General features: G+C 44.6%; 1 protein-coding gene across 8 annotated transcripts in view; it reads right to left on the reverse strand.

Moving 5' to 3' along the window:
- agtpbp1 (ATP/GTP binding carboxypeptidase 1) overlaps window positions 1-24,525 on the reverse strand; it is a 426,905-nt gene that overhangs the window by 213,328 nt on the left and 189,052 nt on the right. For all 8 annotated transcript variants that reach the window (XM_068030050.1, XM_068030049.1, XM_068030054.1 and 5 more), the window contains 3 exons: window positions 15,083-15,260; window positions 11,249-11,343; window positions 8,346-8,462 (listed from right to left, as the gene is read on the reverse strand). In XM_068030050.1, the coding sequence (XP_067886151.1) occupies window positions 8,346-8,462; window positions 11,249-11,343; window positions 15,083-15,260 (390 nt within the window). The remainder of the gene's footprint in view (window positions 1-8,345; window positions 8,463-11,248; window positions 11,344-15,082; window positions 15,261-24,525) is intronic.

Consider the following 24,525-nt stretch of genomic DNA (forward strand, 5'->3'; position numbering starts at 1 on the left):
TGCTTATCAAGAATCTATCTACCTCTGCCTTAAAAATATTCTAAGACTCTGCTTCCATTGCCTTTTGAGGAAGATGTTTCTCATTTTACTGCACTGAAAGCCCTATTGCTCAACTTTATACATATATCTGCAAATATTAATTCCTAGTAACCAACAGTGGATTAACAAGCATTAATAGCTCACTGATATTGATGTTACTTTAGATAAGCCATTTATTTTTTTCCTTTCTGCTTTTTCAACCATCGAAGCCACATATTTTTGCTGACTGAGCTGGCAGCCAAAATTCCCCGAGACTTCCAAAAATGTCAGCCTGTGGCTAGTTTCTAGGAGGCTGACAAATATCACGCGGGGGTTACTCTTTATTCAATTTGCCGGTATTGTGGAAATGTGGTTAATTGCACTTGGCAATGCAACTAAGATCAGTGCTTAGGGAACTATAGGTTTGAAATTGTGTGCTACCATTCCACGGCTGAGGCTGACCTTTGGACAATGTGCTCTCAAAAACACCTACTCCAGCTGCCAATAAAAAGATGCATCTGTTCAGCACATATCATGAGGCAATTGGTTAGGTTCACTTTAATCTCATTAACAAGTCGCACAATTAATAAAAAAAAAATCATGAAACAAAAGTGCCCGAATTCCCTCAAAATTGCAGTAGATAAAAAAAAAAAATGGTTGGGATGCACAGCGAACCAGATCAAGTTAACAAAGAGAAAGCAGAGTCAGAGAGAAACTTGAAGCCAGTCTAATACATCACAATGAGTAAACAATTTAGACCTCACATAATGGATGCCAATAGCTGAAGCTGTGTACTGCAGACAGGTGATACAGGTGATGTCCCCTGTAGCAGACTGGAAATTCAATGGCACCACCACTGGCAAAGCATGGCCCCTAGTCCAACAAGCAGGAGGCTGCAGAAGACTGTAACAGCCTGCTGATGCACTGTTCTTTGGATAGATCCAAAAGAGTGACTCTAGTCCCGTAGACCTTTTGTGCTCAATGTGGCCTTCTCCAAGCAGGCCCCACTTGCTGTCTTCCAATAGGCCCGGCTGCAGCACCAATTTCTCCAACCATTGCTCCATTGAAATGCAACTGGCAATAACAGAAGCCATGACAAAGAGATAAAGCTTAATGAAGGTAAGCAGGGTAAAAGTTACCCAAAAAAAAGCGATTTGGAAGCTTTGGTCCTATGAGTTATTTAACTGTAGTAGAATGAGTACCCCTTTAACTACTGCTTTATGGCTAACAGAGAAATCCTGTTAGGTTTCAATGGCAGGTTAAGTACCACGCAGAACACTGCAATTTTGCTTTAAAATGGTGTTGGGGTCCTAATTGCACCACAGAATCCAGATTCATGAGGCACCTGCCTGCCTGACGGAGTGCCTCGGATGATTCAGAAAACTGTTAAGACTGAAGTGGCAGTAGCATTGGGGCCGGAGTGTTAATTACTCCTCATAATCTTAACTACCCACCCCCCGCACCATTCCCTTTTGGAAAAGTGGCTTAAAATCAGTGGGCTGTAATCAGGACAGTCAGCTCCACTTACAATAAACCCAGTGGGAAGGGATACAAAGTGACACTGGACAAAAATCATGAATCCCAAAGCAATCGAGCTCAGTAGTAAATTAGTTGCTTAAACTAAGGTCGACACCAGTTTAATTTCAAGAATTGGCACCTGTTGTTAGCAACTGATTTACTATTGAAAGCTATCTGCTTTAGTACAGGTTAACAGAATTATTTTGAACCTCACTTCCATGCCACAATTAGCGGAAGTGTGGGTCAACGTGGAACTTTAGAATGAAATGCATTTGCTAAAGTCACCTAGGGTGATAATGGACAGCCACTTATAAAAGAGAAATGAGCTGTGTAGAAACAAATCTAAGGACGTGAATTTCCTGGGAGCTTCGCCCACTTTGCCGTCGTAACTCTGGTGGAAACCCCCTTTTGCGCTGAAGTTACAGCAGATGCCACAGGGAAACTTACCTTCTATGGTTCAAATGAACAAACCACTTCAATTTTACTTTTGAGATTTCTGACATCAACGTAAATCTCACAACTGGATTATGACTGCTTTAAGTCATGTCATAGCTATTCTAGATCTTTGCCACAAATTTACTTGGCAGTCTGTAGGCATGTGTATCCAAATGACACTTGCAAGGTTCTGTAATAATGCAATGATAACCACCATGATGGTTAGTAGGTAAATTGGCCATTATAAATTGCCCCTAGTATAGGTAGATGGTAGGGAAATATAGGGACAGGTGGGGATGTGGTAGGAATATGGGATTAGTGTAGGATTAGTATAAATGGGTGGTTGATGGTCGGCACAGACTCGGTGGGCCGAAGGGCCTGTTTCAGTGCTGTATCTCTAAACTAAACTAAACATGATGAGTAAAATTAGACCATAAGGCTTATTTAATTTATCAGAAGTTAACTTCTGCCCACATTGAAGAATTTGATGACGAAGGTAATAAGCAGTAAATGAAGCAAAAAAGGCCAGGGTGGATGGGTTTGGACCTGCCAAGGACTTTTGCTCATTTCAATCTTGTTAATTAAGCAAACTAAGTAGAGGATTATGTAGTGAAAAAGGAAAAATGTAAGTAAATCAAGAGTACTACTATTGTTCCCATGTTCATTTTGTTCATTCAGGTTTTATGCTTTTTGGTCTTCCAGATCAAACATCTTTGAAGCTGTGGGGTGAAGTAGGAGGAGAAGAAAAAAAGTGTGAAAAGCAAAAAGCACAAACAAAAATATTCCCTCTGGCAGTTAACCGTAAATGTCAGTAAAGCTAACAGTTAACTTCACATCAGCAATCACTACATCAAGACAAGTTAATAAGAACACTATGCAGCAACCTGAAAATGCCACATTACATCCACATCACCACCCCCGCCCCAAAAACTTGTGGACCAGAAGCATTGTGCAAGCATAGTGAACATCAACAATGATGACTGCAGGTCCCAAATTGTACATTTTATGTTTCAACATTAGAACAGACATCATCGCGTACAATATTTTCACTTAATTAGTTCACCTTGAATCTCATGGGAAGTTTTCTGTAGTCAGATTTGCACATAAATCTTGAGTTAAATACATTCCTTATTGTTTGATTATCATATCATGGTTTCTCATCTTAGCTTCAGAACTCAGGTCTTGTTTCCATTCTTGGACCAAAGCTGCAATGAGGTTTGGAGTAAGTGGTTTCTTCACTTTAATTAGGATGTGAGGGTCCTTAAGAGGGTGCCGAGCAGATTTTGGAGAAAGGTTCCAGTGATGAGAGATTTTAGTTACAAGGTTAGGTTGGAGAAGCTGGGGTTGTTTTCCTGGGAGCAAAAGAGATTGAGGGGTGTTTTGATAGAGGTGCACAAAATTATGACAGGTTTAGATAAGGTAGGCAAAGAAAAGCTGCTCCCCATTTGCTAATGGTACAAGAACTAGGGGACACAGATTTAAGGTTTGGGCAAGATATGTAGGGGGGATGTGAGGAAGATTATTTTGCGCAGTGAACGGTAATGACTTGGAACTCGCTGCCTACAAGGATGGTGGAGGCGGAGACGATAAATGATTGCGAAAGGACATTGGATGGGCACTTGAGGGAAATAAACTTGCAGGGCTATGGGGATACAGCAAGGAAATGGGACTGATTAGATTGCTCTACAGAGTTGGAATGGACTTGATGGACTGAATGGGCTCCTTCTATGCTGTAATGACTGTACAACTTTGGTGATGACTGCGAGTTGGCTGCTAAAACAGCAATTACCCTGGTTGGATTTGCCCTGCTTTTTATGGACATGACTTTCCTAGGCAATTTTCTACATTGTCAGTTAGATGCCAGTGCTGTAGTGTACGAGAACAGTTTAGCTAGGGGACAAGGCTTCATCACTACAGCTGGGATGTCATCAGGGGCTGCAATCTTAACTCTGTCCAGGGATTTGTCAATTTGCCAACTTTTCTCGATTTTCCAGCTTTTTTGTTGCTGAAATGTTTGCTCTGCCAGTCCTGAGCCATAGGTCTCACTCAGCAGACAAAAACCCCATAGTAAATTTGCCAGATTCACCAAATACTGGTGGTTAGATCTAGCAGCAAATCTGGTAGGTTTGCATTGGGGTTGCTACCAGCTGAGTGAGAAATGTGCTTCAGGAGCCAGCAACACAAATACCTCACTGACATCAATATAAAGTTGCTTTCACATCCCTGAGCCAGGCACTAATGCCCTGAGCTCTCAAAATATAGGTCTCTCAATAGCTGAAAACGTAAAGCTGTCAAGGTTTACTAAAAACAACAGCTTAGAAGACCTAGGGCTGCACAGTGGCGCAGTGGTTAGCACCACAGCCTCACAGCTCCAGCAATCCGGGTTCAGTTCTGGGTACTACCTGTGCAGAGTTTGCAAGTTCTCCCTGTGACCGTGTGGGTTTCCGCCAGGTGCTCCGGTTTCCTCCCACAGCCAAAGACTTGCAGGTTCATAGGTAAATTGGCCATTGTAAATTGCCCCTAGTGTAGGTAAGTGGTAGGAGAATTGAGGGAAGGTGGGGATGTGGTATGGGATTAATGTAGATTAGATTAGAACATTACAGCGCAGTACAGGCCCTTCGGCCCTCGATGTTGCGCCGACGTGTGAAACCATCTGACCTACACTATTCCATTTTCATCCATATGTCTATCCAATGACCACTTAAATGCCCTTAAAGTTGGCGAGTCTACTACTGTTGCAGGCAGGGCGTTCCACGCCCCTACTACTCTCTGAGAAAAGAAACTACCTCTAACATCTGTCCTATATCTATCACCCCTCAACTTAAAGCTATGTCCCCTCGTGTTTGCCATCACCATCCGAGGAAAAAGACTCTCACTATCCACCCTATCTAACCCTCTGATTATCTTATATGTCTCTATTAAGTCACCTCTCCTCCTCCTTCTCTCCAAAGAAAACAACCTCAAGTCCCTCAGCCTTTCCTCGTAAGACCTTCCCTCCATACCAGGCAACATCCTAGTAAATCTCCTCTGCACCCTTTCCAAAGCTTCCACATCCTTCCTATAATGCGGTGACCAGAACTGCACGCAATACTCCAGGTGCGGCCTCGCCAGAGTTTTGTACAGCTGCAGCATGACCTCGTGGCTCCGAAACTCGATCCCCCTACTAATAAAAGCTAACACACCATATGCCTTCTTAACAGCCCTATTAACCTGGGTAGCAACTTTCAGGGATTTATGTACCTGGACACCAAGATCTCTCTGCTCATCTACACTACCAAGAATCTTCCCATTAGCCCAGTACTCTGCATTCCTGTTACTCCTTCCAAAGTGAATCACCTCACACTTTTCCGCATTAAACTCCATTTGCCATCTCTCAGCCCAGCTCTGCAGCCTATCTATGTCCCTCTGTACCCTACAACATCCTTCGGCACTAACCACAACTCCACCGACCTTCGTGTCATCCGCAAATTTACTAACCCACCCTTCTACACCCTCTTCCAGGTCATTTATAAAAATGACAAACAGCAGTGGCCCCAAAACAGATCCTTGCGGTACACCACTAGTAACTAAACTCCAGGATGAACATTTGCCATTAACCACCACCCTCTGTCTTCTTTCAGCTAGCCAATTTCTGATCCAAAGCACTAAATCACCTTCAATCCCATACTTCCGTATTTTCTGCAATAGCCTACCGTGGGGAACCTTATCAAACGCCTTACTGAAATCCATATACACCACATCCACTGCTTTACCCTCATCCACCTGTTTGGTCACCATCTCAAAAAACTCAATAAGGTTTGTGAGGCACGACCTACCCTTCACAAAACCGTGCTGACTATCGCTAATGAACTTATTCTTTTCAAGATGATTATAAATCCTATCTCTTATAACCTTTTCCAACATTTTACCCACAACCGAAGTAAGGCTCACAGGTCTATAATTACCAGGGCTGTCTCTACTCCCCTTTTTGAACAAGGGGACAACATTTGCTATCCTCCAGTGCTCCGGCACTATTCCTGTCGACAATGACGACATAAAGATCAAGGACAAAGGCTCTGCAATCTCCTCCCTGGCTTCCCAGAGAATCCTAGGATAAATCCCATCTGGCCCAGGGGACTTATCTATTTTCACACTTTCCAAAATTGCTAACACCTCCTCCTTGTGAACCTCAATCCCATCTAGCCTCGTAGTCTGAATCTCAGTATTCTCCTCGACAACATTTTCTTTCTCTACTGTAAATACTGACGAAAAATATTCATTTAACGCTTCCCCTATCTCCTCTGATTCCACACACAACTTCCCACTACTATCCTTGATTGGCCCTAACCTAACTCTAGTCATTCTTTTATTCCTGATATACCTATAGAAAGCCTTAGGGTTTTCCTTGATCCTATCCGCCAATGACTTCTCGTGTCCTCTCCTTGCTCTTCTTAGCTCTCCCTTTAGATCCTTCCTGGCTAGCTTGTAAATCTCAAGCGCCCTAACTGAGCCTTCACGTCTCATCCTAACATAAGCCTTCTTCTTCCTCTTGACAAGCGCTTCAACCTCTTTAGTAAACCACGGCTCCCTCGCTCGACAACTTCCTCCCTGCCTGACAGGTACATACTTATCAAGGACACAGTGGGGCGGCACAGTGGTTAGCACCGCAGCCTCACAGCTCCAGCGACACGGGTTCAATTCCGGGTACTGCCTGTGTGGAGTTTGCAAGTTCTCCCTGTGTCTGCGTGGGTTTCCTCCGGGTGCTCCGGTTTCCCCCCACATGCCAAAGACTTGCAGGTTGATAGGTTAATTGGCCATGAAAAATTGCCCCTAGAATAGGTAGGTGGTAGGGAAATATAGGGACAGGTGGGAATGTGGTAGGGATATGGGATTAGTATAAGTGGGTGGTTGATGGTCGGCACAGACTCGGTGGGCCGAAGGGCCTGTTTCAGTGCTGTATCTCTAAACTCTAAACTAAACTCTAAAGACACGCAGTAGCTGCTCCTTGAATAAGCTCCACATTTCGATTGTGCCCATCCCCTGCAGTTTCCTTCCCCATCCTACGCATCCTAAATCTTGCCTAATCGCATCATAATTTCCTTTCCCCCAGCTATAATTCTTGCCCTGCGGTATATACCTGTCCCTGCCCATCGCTAAGGTAAACCTAACTGAATTGTGATCACTATCACCAAAGTGCTCACCTACATCTAAATCTAACACCTGGCCGGGTTCATTACCCAGTACCAAATCCAATGTGGCATCGCCCCTGGTTGGCCTGTCTACATACTGTGTCAGAAAACCCTCCTGCACACACTGGACAAAAACTGACCCATCTAAAGTACTCGAACTATAGCATTTCCAGTCACTATTTGGAAAGTTAAAGTCCCCCATAACAACGACCCTGTTACTCTCGCTCCTGTCGAGAAGCATCTTCGCTATCCTTTCCTCTACATCTCTGGAACTATTCGGAGGTCTATAGAATACTCCCAACAGGGTGACCTCTCCTCTCCTGTTTCTAACCTCGGCCCATACTACCTCAGTAGACGAGTCCTCAAACGTCCTTCCTGTCGCTGTAATATTCTCCTTGATTAACAATGCCACACCCCCCCCTCTTTTACCATCTTCTCTGTTCTTACTGAAACATCTAAATCCCGGAACCTGCAACATCCATTCCTGCCCCTGCTCTACCCATGTCTCCGAAATGGCCACAACATCGAGATCCCAGGTACCAACCCATGCTGCAAGCTCACCCACCTTATTCCGGATGCTCCTGGCGTTGAAGTAGACACACTTTAAACCAAGTTCTTGCTTGCCAATGCCCTCTTGCGTCCTTGTAACCTTATCCCTGACCTCACTACTCTCAACATCCTGTTCACTGGAACTACAATTTCCATCCCATCCCCCTGCCGGATTAGTATAAATGGGTGGTTGATGGTCGGCACAGACTCGTGGGCCAAAGGGCCTGTTTCAGTGCTGTATCTCTCTATGACCTGCTAAATGGTTTATTCTGACAGCTGTTTTCAGATATTTCTGGCAGTATTACCTTCAGTTTGCAGCCATCTGTGTGAGACCCACATTTCAGGAGTCAGTAATATTGGTGCAGATCTCACACAGCGGATATTAAAGCAGCTTAAAAAGGTTTTATGCTAACACTAGTCAGTTACACCAATGTGTGTGCCCACATTCTACAGTACTGGAAACGTCCTGCTCATTCTTCATATCTCTGCTGTCCTGTTTAGTGTAGAACATAACGCATCACATCTTCACTGAACAGACACAGAATTTGCCTCAGACAGCTCCAAAGGAAGAGAAAGCAAAGGCTAAAATCTGCAATGCTGTCCAGTTCTGAAGTGATGAATGTCGAAGTGCACAAAGCAGAATGGATTTTTTTTTACCTGAAAGTCTTCTGTGAGCTCTGGGAAAAACTGTTTGTATACTTCCAATTCTTCTATTGGCCGCCCCAATTCATGCACTGGCTTTAACTTGTTAATATCAGTTTCAATATCATCGTTCTGAGTGGTTAAAACAAGATGTTACATAACTTGTACACAGCAGGTTTTCAAACTTTACAAGCAGTTCTTAAAGCAAGTGATTAGAATCATCCACTGAGTAAAAACATTCCATGAAAGTGCAAGCCAAGAACTGCCTGGAGCTGATCCACCAAATCATCCCTTACATTGTCAATTAATACAAAAAATGCTACTCTCTTTTAAAGACAAAGGGCTGGATTTTAAAGGCCCTCCGCCACCAAGAACAATGGCGGGGGGGAGGGGGAATAAAGATCGGTACAGCGGAGGCCCGCCACCGACCCCGACGTCAGCAGGCCCCCAACCAATCTCGGTGGCGGCGAGGCCTCGTTGCGGCTGCCCCGCCGCTCAGCGACAGGACCCACATTAAAATACGTAAATGCCTACTTACCAGTCATCCCGCAGCAATCCTGCCATCATGTTGCCATCTTCACACTTGCTGCCGAAAATGCCACGCCTTCGAATCCCAGTTCAGGGAAACGTGGCGCGACACCTTGGGGGGGGGGAAGGTTTTTTGTCTCTGTGAGGGAGGGGGATAGAGGGATTAGAAAGACGCGGATGTGTTGGGGGCGGGGTGATGGGAACGGGGCAAAGGATAAAGGTGCTGAATTTTGTGGAGGGGGGTGGGGGAGAAGGCCAAATTTTGAATATAGGAATTCCGGGGGAGAAAAGGGCAGGAATGTTGTGATATGCCATTGGGGGTGTGGGAGAATGCATGGAAAGGTCATCTCATTCATTTTTCCAAACTTTCCATTAACTGGCCCTTTAAATTTTAAATGTACATTGAGGGTTGTAAGCCCTTTAGAAGTGGCCGCAGGCGCAATTGCCGGCGATGGCTCGTCCGCCCCCTCCACATCATTGCGGGGGGCAGCCGGTGCGGCCATGCAAATGAGCTGCCACGTTTGAAATCACGATGGCTCCGTGACATGGTCCCCATGCACAGAGTCCGGACTTTTTTACGTCCGCTGCCTACTTTGGCGGTAGAGTCTTAACATGCAGCCCAAAGTTTCAAGAATAGTACAGATAAGAAATTAGGATATAATATTTTAAAAATTAATAGTTAAAGATTCACTAAAAGGCTTTCAATCCAGCAAACCCATTTCAATCTGGGCTTGGCCACACAAGAAATGGAGAGGGATACGAGTGCAACAGCCTATTTGTATTGTGAAACATTCACAGCTGTCAAAAGTGAGGAATTCCGATCTAGGCACTCCCATAATAGATCTCTGCTAATCAAAGCACCACAGAGAAGTGTTCAGGCGTTCAAGAGTCTGATAATTGTGAAAAATTCGTATTGTGCCGATAAACTTTCCAGTCGGATCGAGAACTGCAGATCGGAAGCAGGTCTAGAAGTTTCACAAAAGGGACAAGCCAAGGAAGAACCACTGGAAGGGAAGACCGGGGTGACACTGACAATTCAGATGATGAATGGGTTAATATGGGAAAAAAGGCGGAAAATGTACAAGGACAACGAGGTTGAGACATAGAAAATTGCCGCTGAAACTGAAATGCCGCTGAAATGTGAGACAAAGCTGGGGGCACAGTACATCTATGACTATAGATGAGACAGTTCGATCAGCAGACACGGAAGGAAAATCAGTGCGACAGTAGCAGTGAGAGATATAATACTTAGCAGACTGGTTTGTTATTTGTGTCCCAAAGAGAATGTACATAAAATATTGACCTGCCTACTTGGTTCTGGAGCTGTTCAATATGAAGAAAGGCTAGTGGGAGTACCCAGAGAATAGAAATGTAGGAGCAGGTTAGGAAAACAGAGAGGATGCGAAATAATATGATCGGACATAGGGTAAGACTAACAGGAAAACTGAGATTGGTAAAAAACCAGTCAGTTGAATGGTGCATGAGGAACAAAGCCAAGTTAGTCAATAACTCAGATGGTTTTTTGTGATAAGCAGAGATGGCACAGGAGTGATCATCTGTATCTAAATACAGCAAGCAAGCACTGAGACACTTTCAGGGATCACAGAAATGGTTATTGGGCATCATTTAATCTAAATGAGGGAATGAGTGAGTGAAAGGCAGAGAGACTGGACTATGTATTGTAACAGACAGGATGGTGGAAGTGATCAGGACGGTGCCAAGAATGCAGCATCTCAGGAGCATATTCAGGCAGCAAATCTAGTTAATCTGAATGTGGGGTGAAGGGGGACTGGATTTAAGGAGTCAACAATCACATTAAATGCATATATAGAAGGCAAAACGCTTTCTAAATAGTGGTGAAACGAAAGCCACTGGTGAAAATAGTTAATTACAATATTATAGGAATAAGAGATGTCGTTGACCCTATATGGTGGAAGAAAGTATGAATTGCAAGGATATATGGCACTCAGGGAAGACGGAGAAGTTGTCTTGTATGGAACAAACATCCAGACAAGTTAGGTAGTCCAGCCCATACTATAGGAAAAGCTATGATATGAATTCTTCAAATACCTTTTAGCTCTTCATCGCTTCACTAATTATCTTTCAGATCACCAAAAGGCTTTCAATAATTTTCAAATAAAATTCATTAATTCCATCTCCATCAATTCTTTTCGCCTCTCCCTTTTCCTCTATTTTTCCAACCTTATTGAAGTACCTGTATTTCTTTTAGCGTACAGTTTTGGTGAATGGTACACATCCAATAGATCACAACCTCTAACTTATTTTACTGCTTATTTTTGCCAAGCCTCATGCATCTTAAAGGCAAATTATTTTATTCTTGGTGTTAAACCTATAATTAGTGTAACTTGTAAACAAAATAAGTCCAGCACCTGCTTGTTTTCATCTTTTTCTTCTTCTTCATTTTCATTGTCTGTTTCGACTTCAGTGTCATCAGTGTCATCACTTTCATCTACAACATCATCAACTAAAACAAAAAAAGGATAAATAAGTCATCCAAACTCTAACCAACAATCCAGAGGTTAGTTAAGAACTTTCAGTCAAGTTCATTGGTTTAGAACCTTTTAGTACTCAACTTGAAAGGTGCTAACGCAGCGACTGCTAGCTAGTTAGTTCACCGCAATTAACTGTTTTTTATAACCATTGAGCTTCTCATTATGGTACATTTGTCACTATTATCTGGAACTACTATCTGTAACCATCATTAGAATAGCTGTTTGATTGGTCTTAACTAAACTTCTTGTATTATGTCTGCTTAATGCCAGCCCCCAGTTCTCTTTTCATTGAAAAACATACCCCTTGTAGTCCCCAGTACACTCAAATAATTTCATGGTTGGTTTTGTCATGCCAAAGTTTTAAAATTATAATATTTTACAATGCTCCCTGCAAAAATATACTTTTGGTGTTATTCAGTAGGTTTGTTTTCTGCATTATGTTAAGATTATTTTACTATTATAGTGTTAATTGACATATGTTAAATTGTTATGGCATAAAATCAATTGGCATACTCATTACCCCTTGATAATCAAACATGGTTGGAACTTCCATTACTTTTTGCAAAGAAAAGAGGAGCATTAAAAATTTACTTTTGAGGATCTTGATCCCAGTTCCAAAAATGTTAGAAAAGGAATCCATTTTGCAAGTAAAACAGTTTAATAATTGAAGGTATATTAAATCCTTTTATAGTAATATACTTGAGAACAAGACATATAATTGGAGACATACCCAGTCTGGATTGCAAGTGACACCAGATGCCACATGACACAGTTGACCTTTGCACCCACTGAAGTGGCCTGACAAGCCATCAAATTGTAAAACAAATGCTTCAAGGGGAAGGCTCACCATTACCTTCTTTCCTACATTACAAAAGTGTCTACAAGTACTGCACTGGCTGTAAAGCAGTTTGGGACATTGTGAGGTTGCGAAAAGTGGTATATAAATGCAAATGCAGAACATGGTGGCCGTCCCCCATGGGACCTGTGCTGCTGCGGGCGGCCACTTTACATATTGATGTCGGTTATGCACCCCCAATCACATGGAGGGGACGGCTTCGGCGACACCAATCACAGCATCGCCTGTTGAAGGAGCAGGTGCTGGTGCCATTTTTAAAAGGCTGCCAGCCCTGCAAACAGTTCATCATAATGCAGAGTTCACCCCTTCCCCCCCGCCCCCATACCCATCAGAGTGCAGAATTCACCCCTTCCCCCCTCCCCCATACCCATCAGTGCAGAGTTCACCCCTTCCTCCCTCCCCCATACCCATCAGAGTGCAGAGTTCACCCCTTCCCCCCTCCCCCATACCCATCAGAGTGCAGAGTTCACCCCTCTCCCCCTCCATACCCAGAGTGCAGAGTTCACCCCTTCCCCCACACCCATCAGAGTGCAGAGTTCACCCCTCCCCCCTCCAACCCCCCCCCCCATACCCAGAGTGCAAAGTTCACCCTTTCCACACCTTGATGGTGCCAGCTTTTGCTGGACGGGAAAATGAAGGTGCAAGTGTCACACGACGCGCTGAAATTCGGAACTGAAGGTAAAATCGCTGTGGTTTACATTTTAATTCATGCAAAGATGTAATTTACATATGCAAACTTGGGTCCCATCGCAATGTGGCGGAGGGGCCACCACAGAGCTTCCCCACCACCGGGAAGATCCGGTCCGGCAATCCTGGCGTCAGGTTCCGTGGCGGCTCCTGCCGCTCTAATTTTCTGTTCCTCCCCTCCCCCTGCCATGGAACCCGATGTCGGGCTGGGAACAAAATCTAGCCTATTAACTGTTTCTCTCCCCACAGATGCTGCCTGACCTGCTGAGTATTTCTTGCATTTTCTGTGTTTAATTTTATGTTGTTTTCAGTCCTCTCTATTGACTGAGAAGGAGAATTATGAATTGATGACAAACTTTAAAAAATTAAAAAAGGGGGATAAGGGGAGGGAAGACATTACATAGTAGCAGGTTGGGGGTTCATATGGTTGATTCCTTAAAGTGGCATGTTACCAGTCTCAACAGTGCTGCTATATGGAGGCCAGAGCAAAGGGCAGGGACATCTTTACATGGAGAGGGAAAACAGAAGGGCTGAAAACCCTGTGGTGCTCTTAGCACAGCTATAAGAGTAGAATTGGCAGAAGCACAGCACAGGCATCTGTCTACCTTGGTCTCTTGGCCAAGGAAGGTATGGCCCAAGAATAGAAAATAGGAGTGAAGCATCATAAAGAACAATATATTTGATGTAACTGTGGAGCATTCTAGCTTCACTTAGCCTTTTGAAATACAGATTTGATACCAGATTCTTTACCCTTCTTCCACCCCTGGTATTATTCAGCTCCACTCTTTCAATTCCACTCTCAGAATTATCTTAACATAAATTAATCTAGTCATAGTTAATTCTGCCTAAATTGTTATTGAAGAAAGAATGCAGAGTTTTATTCCTGGGTATCTTTGAAAGAGCAGCCTTCTTGCTCGTGAGCCTCCCTTGGTAGGGTGTGGGGCGGGGTGGGAGGAAGTAGAACAGACAAAAGTCTTGATAATTGATAACAGTCAAACACTTAATCAGAGAACTGTCAGGTTAACTTTGATCATTTTGGAATATTAACTGGTTTAAATTGCCAGAGATCAGAGTCTCTGCACATCATTGTACACTTTAGAGACGGATGTCATGGCCTTGTAGAGGGTGCAGAGGAGATTTACTGAAATGGTACTTGTGATAAAAGACTTGAGTTACAGTTACATGGAGTAAATAAGAGAAACTGGATCTGTTCTCCTTATAGCAGTGAAGGTTTAGGGAAAATTTGAAAGAAGTGGACAAAATCATAAAACATTTTGATAGTATAAATAAGGAGAAACTGTTGCCAATGGCAGAAAGGTCAATAACCGGAGGACACAGATTTAAGATAATTGGCAAAAGAAGCAGAGGCAACATGAGGGGGAAAAAAATGCAGTGATCTGTAATGTACTGCTGGAAAGGGTGATGAAAGCAGATTCAATAATAACTTTCAAAAGGAAAGTGGATAAATACTTGAAGGGGAAATTTTTTTTAGGGCTAGGGGGAAAGAGCAGGGGAGTGGGACTAATTGGATAGCTCTTTCAAGGAGCTGGCAAGGCAGGAGGAGCCCGCATTGCCTCCTTCTGTGCTGTGGCATTCTCTGATTCAATACTGTAATTACAAGATCAGTTGTCATGATCACACATGGTCATCAGACATTACCGAATCAAAACACAATACAATAGTCCATTCCTAGATATGGGACCCATTTCTGTGGGACACAGCTGTATAAGATAGGTGCCAATAGGTGGAAAGAATTGGTACAAACAGAAAACTAAACATTTACTGGAAGTTTATCTGAGTCTCATCTGAGATTTATTTTGTTCTAGAATTACACAAAAAATGCACCTTCAGAAACAGATCTTTCCTCTTATTCCTACCCTGGTGGCTAAAGGTAGATGTGATCAAAACTAATGCCATTTGCAGAGAAAACTACAGCATCCTAATACCTTGGGTAATGATCTTGCCAAGCTATTTGCCAAGAATAAGATCAATGTTCATCTTATGTCTCTGACTGAAAGGAATGGATCTTTGCAGGAGTGAAGCTTTGCTTCCCACCCCACTTTCAATGTGCATCTTGCATTTGCATTCACTTATTAATATCCTGTTAGTTCAACTTTTTCACTTAAATTTTTGGTTGGGGAACGGTGTTGACAGTTCTGAAAACCTACCTTCAGGAGCTAAACTGTAAAGTTGAGCTACAGGACCACTTATTGGGATTACAGGCAACTGGAAGTGGTAAACACTTTTAATGGTCGGAATGGGAAGGCGATTTTTAGGAAAACATTTTCGCATGATGAGACTAGATATGTTGACCAGAGGATCCAAGGTTCTCACTGAAAGGCAATCCTGAAAAATGAAGATAGTGAAGAAAAACAATTGTAGTCTGCAGATTCTGCATCACATTTCTCTTTAAAGAATTACAGTATAGTATTAAGTTTATTTGTTTATGAAAGACTAAGCAAGCACATTTGATTAGCATACCTACTAAATGCATTAGCAAAAAACTTTATTTTAAATATTAAACTTAAACAATTTTGTTACTGTAAATTGTTTTTCTTTATTTTGCAAATGGAACTCCTGCAGTATGTGCAATAAAATAAAATGCATGCATCAGTGAGGAAGATTCCAGTGTGGTGAAAGGAATAAAATGACTTTGCTGAACATTGTTGCGACAGATAAACAGCTAAATGACTCAACAGAAATCTTCCTGGTCAATAGTTTTTTTTAGAATATTACAGCGCAGTACAGGCCCTTCTGCCCTCGATGTTGCACCGACCTGTGAAACCATCTGACCTACACAATTCCATTTTCATCCATATGTCTATCCAATGACCACTTAAATTTAAATCACCATTTATTTGCAACCTCATGAGCTTGCGGAACAGATTCCTCAGACTCAATATAGTGTAGTATTAACCCATACAGACAAAGAAGGTCTCAGGTTTTGCTAAGTTAGCCTATGTCAGCCAAAGTAGCCGAAGGGGCAGATAGCATTGACCTCAGTGCCCCTTGACTAAGGGAGAATGAAACGTATACTGGTCAAAGTTCCAGCTCTTGAACACTTTCCAATGATGGCTGACTGGAATTTCATTTGTGGATACTGGGGAGTGAGGACAGTATTAAATGTTTTGCTGAGATACCATCAACAGCTGAGAAGCCTATCGGCACATATTGAGCAGGATCACGTAGAGAGAACAATTATTCAAGCCAGATAACAAAGGGCCGTTACCATCCATGAAATTGTATCCCAGCTTGAGACAGTGCCTTCTCCACTGAGCCCCAAAGCAAAATGTAAACCCATAAAACAAAAGCCACTGCTTTTTCCATCTGCTGCTTTTATTAAATTTCTTCATGGGATGTGAGTGCGGCAGGCAAGGCCAGTATTTGTCGCCATCCCTAAATGTCCTTGAGAAGTTGCCTTCTTGAGCCACTGCAGTATATGCGATGTAGGTACACCCACAGTGCTGTTAAGAAGGAAGTTCCAATATTTTGATCCAGTGACAGTGAAGGAACAGTAATATATTTATTTGCAAGTCAGGAAGGTGTGTGGATTGCAGAGAAATTTGCAAGTGGTGGTGTTCCCATGCATCTGCTGCCCTTGCACTCCGAGGTGGTAAAGGTCATGGATTTGGAAGGTGCTGTCGAAGCAGCTTTGGCAAGTTGCTGCAGTGCATCTTGTAGATGGTGCACACTGTTGCCTTGTCTTTTGCACTAACACTGAAAAAGAAGAGACTTGGTTCGAGCATGGACATCGTAGCTGAAGTAGAAGACCCTGAAAGCAAAGAAAGATCACATGCTGTGGAGTGGTATATTATAAACTTTTCAATTGCCTTGTTAAAAATTCATGATGACTTAGTTGCTCTTGTATTAACTACGTTCAAATTTTTCATTGCAAATTATGAATTCCGGAGCTCAACTGCCAAAAAAAAAAGATACATAGGCTTACAGGACAAAGTCATTTAAGTAGCAGTTGGTGCATGAATGTTTCAAGCAGAGTGTATCCTGCTGCCTGAGGAACAGGGAAAAAGAATTTCTGATACAAATGTTAAAACTGATGAGAGCACAGAGCAGTGAGTGACCTGTACCAACCTTGAGCAATTTCTCAAGGCCTGCCCTGTGTGTTTATTCAAGGGAAACTTCCAGCTTATAGTGGAGCTGCGTTGGGAACTTGCCAAAGGGCAGGAAATCATGTGCATGAACAGCTTGAAAGCACTCAAGCCAAAACTTAAAGGGCTAAATTTAAAGGGTCCCCCATAGACAGGCAAGTGGCGGGGGGAGCCCATGGAATTACGACACGAGACTGGGGGCGGAAAGCCCGTCGCCCCAGAATTTTTGTCAGGGGCGGAATAGGCTGAAGATGGCATTCTTACACAGAGTCCAATTGGGGCTCTTAAGTGGCCTATTATCAGCCACATAAGGCCCTCTTCCCACCACCGCCGGAATTATGCCAGTGGCAGGGTGGGGGCCTCTGCCAGGCAGGGAGATTGTCCAGTAAAACGACCTCCCTGCGGGCTTGAGGGTTTCCTCCTGCGTGAGTGACCTGTGGCCCACGGAGGACACCCAGCAGAAAAACACCCATCTCACTGAACCCCACCCCTCTCTGTACTTAACACCCACCCTCCCCCCATCACTGGGGCCTGCCAGACTGGCTCCAGCAATCCTGCCTCACTTACTTTGAGTCAGGTCTCCAGCGCTAGGCCTGGTTCCAAGACCTCTTGTAGCACTGGCAGTGGCTACCACTCTCGGTGGAGCTACCAATGCTACTGAACTGACAGCCCTCTGATTGGCTTGCAACTTTTGAATCAGGGTCCCCGTTTTTAAAAGGACTGTGATCCTGGTGCCGGGCTGTTAACTGGCCTGGTGCAGTTAAATAGAGCTGTGGGGGGCTCCAAATGGCTGAGGTGGGGTTCCCACTGCCTTTTTGGTCCAGTGCCAGGATCCCCACCAGCTCCACTAAATTCTGCCCAAAGAGTGCAGTCACTAAAAGGTATGCGGACATGGTCCTTTTTTAGGCTTATGCCAGATATTTCCCTTACAGCCAACATTTACTTTTATAAGCAATCTATTGCTTCTTATGCACCAGAGTATGGATTTCTATTTACAGGCAGGGAGATTTTAATGCAATGAAAATTGCATGAGTTCTACAATGGGCAAGCAATTGACTCTACTATATTACTGCCAAGTGGTGAAGACAAAAAGCTACCCCAAAATCTGGCAATCTGTTACAGTCCAGGGGTTGAACAGAAATCCTCGTTAACATGATTAGCTCACTGAATTAACAAGGATCCTCTGGTAATAAGCAGAAAATTGATACAGCATATTTCAGTTGACAACAGATCTTTTAAATGACATCTTCAAGAACAGAAGTAACAGATGGCACAACTAATCATTTTACTAATACTAAGGCTGAATCAGTGGATAACATAACTTAAATGCAAGGTTTTATCCATAGTCTTGTACTCTATCTTGATGAATTCAGAAGGGCATAGAGAATTTTCTTAAGACTTTGAATGGGCAACTTAGACCTGTTGATTGCCAATTCCTGGGCCATGTCGGAACTTGAGGACACTTAAATGTCTTGGGGACACCTCTGTCCAGCTGCTTGAGCGCCAGCTCAGGATTTCTAACCCTGAAGGCAGGAAGCTGGAGTCACTGTGAAGAATAAGGGAGGATGAGAGTTTCCTGAGTTGTATGTTCCAGGAGGTCATCACCCCACAGGCAGTAAGAATTCAGGACAGTAGATGGTTGGTCATTTGGAAGAGTAGGAAGAGGCAGGAAGTGCAGGAGTCTTCAGGGTGTGTGCCACTCTCAAACGGTACTCAGCAGATTAGTAATAAAGATGAGCAACGAACAATCTCGAGTAGAACTTTTAAAAATTGGAAGTGGGCTAACTTCAATGGGATGAGAAGGGATTTACCCAGAGTAAAATGGGGATCACTACCAATTCTCTGCTGCACAAAATGAAATGTAGAATTCACAGCAGGGTGCCTTCCTTTTGGCTTGCCGGATTTTCTCCCAGCTCTCAGCTGGACAGGCTTTGGTGGTGCTTTGACCTGGGTCTCTCTCTCTCTCACTCCAGAGAGCTACTTTTTAAGTTAAAAGTCTCTCATATCTCACCCCTGTTGGGAGACACAGATCTCCCTCCCTTTGGTGACCAACAATGGCCACTTCATGCCTTCTTTGTTTCAGAAAAACCCATTCAATTCAAAAATGTCACTCGATGGGCTCAGGATGGGTGTAATTGACACCTCTCAGCTTTGGAATGTATTCTTTTGTGCGTACCAGACAGTAAGACAGTTTGAATAGACAAAGCCAGGTCTTTTGACCTTCAGTGGCCATTTTGAAGCACATTGTCCACTTTATTAAAAGGAAAAGTCCATATTTATAACTCTTCAGATTCAGTCCTTGTGTCTTCAATCGCTGCACATTATGTGAGCGTAAAAATACCTAACTTGGAAGTGTGGCAAACAGTGAGGTTGATGCAAAGCGACTGCACCAGGACATAGGCTAGAAGAATGGGCAGACAAGTGGCAGATGGAATTTAATACAGAGAGGTGTCAAGTGATATATTTTGGCAGAAGGGAAAGGGAGATTCAATACAGACTTAATTGCATCCTATTTGACTCTGCATGGAGCTCCAATCCCATCTCCTCTGCATCACCAAAGCTGCCATTTTGCACCTCGATAACATCGCCCATCCCCACTCCTGTCTTAGCTCATCTGCTGCTGAAACCCTCATCTATGCCTTTATTACCTCTCGACTCATCTATGCCAATGCTTTCCTGGCGGGCCACCTTGCACTTTCCAAAAACCTGAGCTCATCCAAAACTACTGCCCATATACTATTTTGCTCCAAGTCCAAATCATTCATCACCCCGATGCTTACTAACACCCATTGAAGCAGGTGGAGTGTGGTGGGACAGAACCTTACTGACCGGGGGCTGCCCGGTTTGAGGCGGGCAGTAGCTGTCCAGTGAGATGCGATGACCTCTCCGACCAACAAAGGCAACCCGTGGCACCCAATCTCTACGCCAATTGAGCTGGACTTATAACCCGTAACTGCTGCCTTCCGTGTTGATTCGGTCGCTGTGAGGCGACTATGGAGTGATCTCTCCATGGCGCATGCCTGGGCGGATGTGTGGAGGTTGGGAGTTGTCCACCTGCTTCAATGGGTGCTTGGAGCTGAGGGTCATTGCCCGACAAGTGGACTGTAACACCGGACTAAACAGCACGACCAAAAAAGGAAAGAAGGTACCAGCCCTTCGTTTTGCAAGCTGGAACGTCAGAACTATGTGTCCTGGCCTGTCGGATGACTTCACACAAATCAACGATTCTCGGAAGACCGCCATCATCAATAACGCGCTCAGTAGACTCAATGTGGACATTGCAGCACTTCAGGAGACATGCCTCCCTGCGAGCGGATCTCTAAGAGAGCAAGACTACACCTTCTTCTGGCAGGGTAGGGATCCTGAAGAACCAAGACAGCATGGAGTGGGCTTCGCCATCAGAAACTCCTTGTTCAGCATGACAGAGCCTCCCTCAAATGGCTCGGAACGCATACTGTCCATCCGACTGTTCACCGCCTCTGGTCTAGTACACCTACTCAGCATCTATGCTCCCCACCTGAAGCTAAAGACCAGTTCTACGAGGAACTCCATAATATTTTTAGTAGCATCCCCAACACCGAACACCTGTTCCTGCTGGGGGACTTGAATGCCAGGGCTGGGGCCGACCATGACTCATGGTCTTCCTGCCTTGGGCGCTTTGGCATTGGAAGGATGAATGAGAATGGACAGAGACTGCTTGAGTTGTGTACTTATCATAACCTCTGCATCACCAACTCATTCTTTCACACTAAACCCTGTCACCAGGTTGCTTGGAGGCACCCAAGATCACGTCGTTGGCACCAGCTGGACCTCATGGTGACAAGGCGAGCCTCTTTAAAGAGTGTTCAAATCACACGCAGCTTCCACAGTGCGGACTGCGACACCGACCACTCCCTGGTGTGCAGCAAGGTTAGCCTCAAACCAAAGAAGCTGCATCACTCCAAGCAGAAGGGCCGCCCGCGCATCAACACGAGCAGAATTTCTCATCCACAGCTGTTACGCAAGTTTCTAAATTCACTTGAAAAAGTCCTCCAAAACACTCCCACAGGGGATGCAGAGACCAAGTGGGCCCACATCAGAGATGCCATCTATGACTCAGCAATGACCACCTATGGCAATTGTGTGAAGTGAAATGCAGACTGGTTTCAATCTCACATTGAAGAGCAGGAACCTGTCATAGCCGCTAAGCGCAGTGCACTGCTGAACTACAAGAAAGCCCCCAGCGAGTTAACATCCGTAGCACTTAAAGCTGCCAGAAGCGCTGCACAAAGAACAGCCAGGCGCTGCGCAAATAACTACTGGCAACACCAATGCAGTCATATCCAGCTGGCCTCTGACACAGGAAATATCAGAGGGATGTATGATGACATTAAGAGAGCTTTTGGGCCAACCGTCAAGAAGATTGCCCCCCTCAAATCTAAATCAGGGGACACAATCACTGACCAACGCAAACAAATGGACCGCTGGGTGGAACACTACCTAGAACTGTACTCCAGGGAAAATGTTGTCACTGAGACCGCCCTCAATGCAACCCTGTCTCTGACAGTCATGGATGAGCTGGACGAACAGCCAACAAAATCGCAACTCAGTGATGCCATTGATTCTCTAGCCAGCGGAAAAGCCCCTGGGAAGGACGGCATTACCCCTGAAATAATCAAGAGTGCCAAGCCTGCTATACTTTCAGCTCTGCACGAACTGCTTTGCCTGTGATGGGATGAGGGAGCAGTACCACAGGACATGCGCAATGCCAATATCATCACCCTCTATCAAAACAAAGGTGACTGCGGTGACTGCAACAACTACCGTGGAATCTCCCTGCTCAGCATAGTGGGGAAGGTCTTTGCTCGTGTCGCTTTAAACAGGCTCCAGAAGCTGGCTGAGCGTGTCTATCCTGAGGCACAGTGTGGCTTTCGAGCAGAGAGATCCACCATTGACATGCTGTTCTCCCTTCGCCAGCTACACGAGAAATGCCGTGAAAAACAGATGCCCCTCTACGTTGCTTTCATTGATCTCACCAAAGCCTTTGACCTCGTCAACAGAAGTGGTCTCTTCAGACTACTAGAAAAGATTGGATGCCCACCAAAGCTACTAAGTATCATCACCTCATTCCATGACAATATGAAAGGCACAATTCAACATGGTGGCTCCTCATCAGAGCCCTTTCCTATCTTGAGTGGCATGAAACAGGGCTGTGTTCTCGCACCTACACTGTTTGGGATCATCTTCTCCCTGCTGCTCTCACATGCATTCAAGTCTTCAGATGAAGGAATTTTTCTCCACTCAAGATCAGGTGGCAGGTTGTTCAACCTTGCCCGTCTAAAAGCGAAGACCAAAGTACGAAAAGTCCTGATCAGGGAACTCCTCTTTGCTGACAATGCTGCATTAACATCTCACACTGAAGAGTGTCTGCAGAGACTCATCGACAGGTTTGCGGCTGCCTGCAATGAATTTGGCCTAACCATCAGCCTCAAGAAAACGAACATCATGGGACAGGACGTCAGAAATGCTCCATCCATCAATATCGGCGATCACACTCTGGAAGTGGTTCAAGAGTTCACCTACCTAGGCTCAACTATCACCAGTAACCTGTCTCTCGATGCAGAATTAAACAAGTGCATGGGAAAGGCTTCTGCTGCTATGTCCAGACTGGCCAAGAGAGTGTGGGAAAATGGCGCACAGATACAGAACACAAAAGTCCAAGTGTATCAAGCCTGTGTCCTCAGTACCTTGCTCTACGGCAGCGAGGCCTGGACAACGTACGCCAGCCAAGAGCGACGTCGCAATTCATTCCATCTTCGCTGCCTCCGGAGAATCCTTGGCATCAGGTGGCAGGACCGTATCTCCAACACAGAAGTCCTTGAAGCGGCCAACATCCCCAGCATATACACCCTACTAAGCCAGCGGCGCCTGAGATGGCTTGGCCATGTGAGCCGCATGGAAGATGGCAGGATCCCCAAGGACACATTGTACAGTGAGCTCGTCACTGGTACCAGACCCACCAGCCGTCCATGGCTCCGCTTTAAAGACGTCTGCAAACACGACATGAAGTCCTGTGACATTGATCACAAGTTGTGGGAGTCAGTTGCCAGCGATTGCCAGAGCTGTCGGGCAACCATAAAGGCAGGGCTAAAGTGTGGCGAGTCGAAGAGACTTAGCAGTTGGCAGGAAAAAAGACAGAAGCGCAAGGGGAGAGCCAACTGTGTAATAGCCCTGACAACCAATTTTATCTGCAGCACCTGTGAAAGAGTCTGTCACTCTAGAATTGGCCTTTATAGCCACTCCAGGCGCTGCTCCACAAACCACTGACCACTTCCAGGCGCTTACCCATTGTCTCTCGAGACAAGGAGGCCAAAGAAGAGAAGATGCTTGCTAACCTACATTGGCTCCTGGTCCGGCAATGCCTCCAATTTAAAATTCTCATCTCAAATACCTCCATGGCCTCTCCCCTCTCTATTAACGTAACCTCCTCCAGCCCTACAACCCTACATTTTGGCCTCTTAAGCGTTTCAGATTTTCATCGCTCCACTGCTGGTGCCATGCCTCCAGCTGCCTGGGCCCTAAGCTCTGGAATTGCTTCACTGAGCTTCTCTGCCTTGCTATCTCCCTCTCCTCTTTTTACGTCAATCCTTGAAACCTACCTCTTTGTCCAGGCTTTAAGTTATCTACCCTACACTCCTCCAAAATGGGCCTCTTAAACATCCCAGATTTTCATTGCTCAATCATTGGGAGCTATGCCGTCCACGGCCTAAGCCCTGAGCTCATAAATTCCTTCCCTAAACGTCATTGCCTCACTAACTCTCTCTCTTTTTATCTCGAACCTTAAAACCTACCTCTTTGACCAAGCTTTTAGTCATCTGCCCTAATATCTCCGTGTCCAATTTTGTTTGACAATGTTCCTGTGAACCAACTTGGGTCATTCTACTATGGTAAAGGAGCTTCTTAAGTGCAAGCTTATGCTTTTGTGTGTAACTAGCTCTGGGAAACAACATTTTTCACCTCGATCAGTTTAATGCACTACTCTGAAGTTATTCTGCAGCTTTTGCAGTCAGCTGGCCAATCTCCTCCTTATATGATTCTTAGCTGCATGAGAGAATATGTAATAAGAAAAGGCCATTAATCCCCTGTAGTTTGCATGGTTGCTGACTCTCTAAAGACAAAAAAGAATTGCATCTATTCAACACTCTCGTGCCTTTCAAATATCCCAAAGCACCTCACACAGAATTAATTACCTGGTGCAGTTCTGTGGGATAAAGTGTTTTGTGCACAGCAAGGTTCCAAATACCACAGTGAGGAGTTCTAAAAATTGCAGGTAGCAAACACTTGCCTGAAACAACATTTTGACAAATTTGGATTTCACTTCCATTGCTCACCTCCACCCGTCGAAAATGGCGCCGAAGACTAAATGCGCCTCATGTGCCTTTACTGCGCCAGGCACCGCCCACCAAATAAACACAACAGACACACCCTTTAAACTGACCAATCAAAACAGTTGACCTTTAAAATTA

The sequence above is a fragment of the Heterodontus francisci genome, chromosome 4 (genome assembly GCF_036365525.1).
Source record: "Heterodontus francisci isolate sHetFra1 chromosome 4, sHetFra1.hap1, whole genome shotgun sequence".
Taxonomy (NCBI): Eukaryota; Metazoa; Chordata; class Chondrichthyes; order Heterodontiformes; family Heterodontidae; genus Heterodontus; species Heterodontus francisci.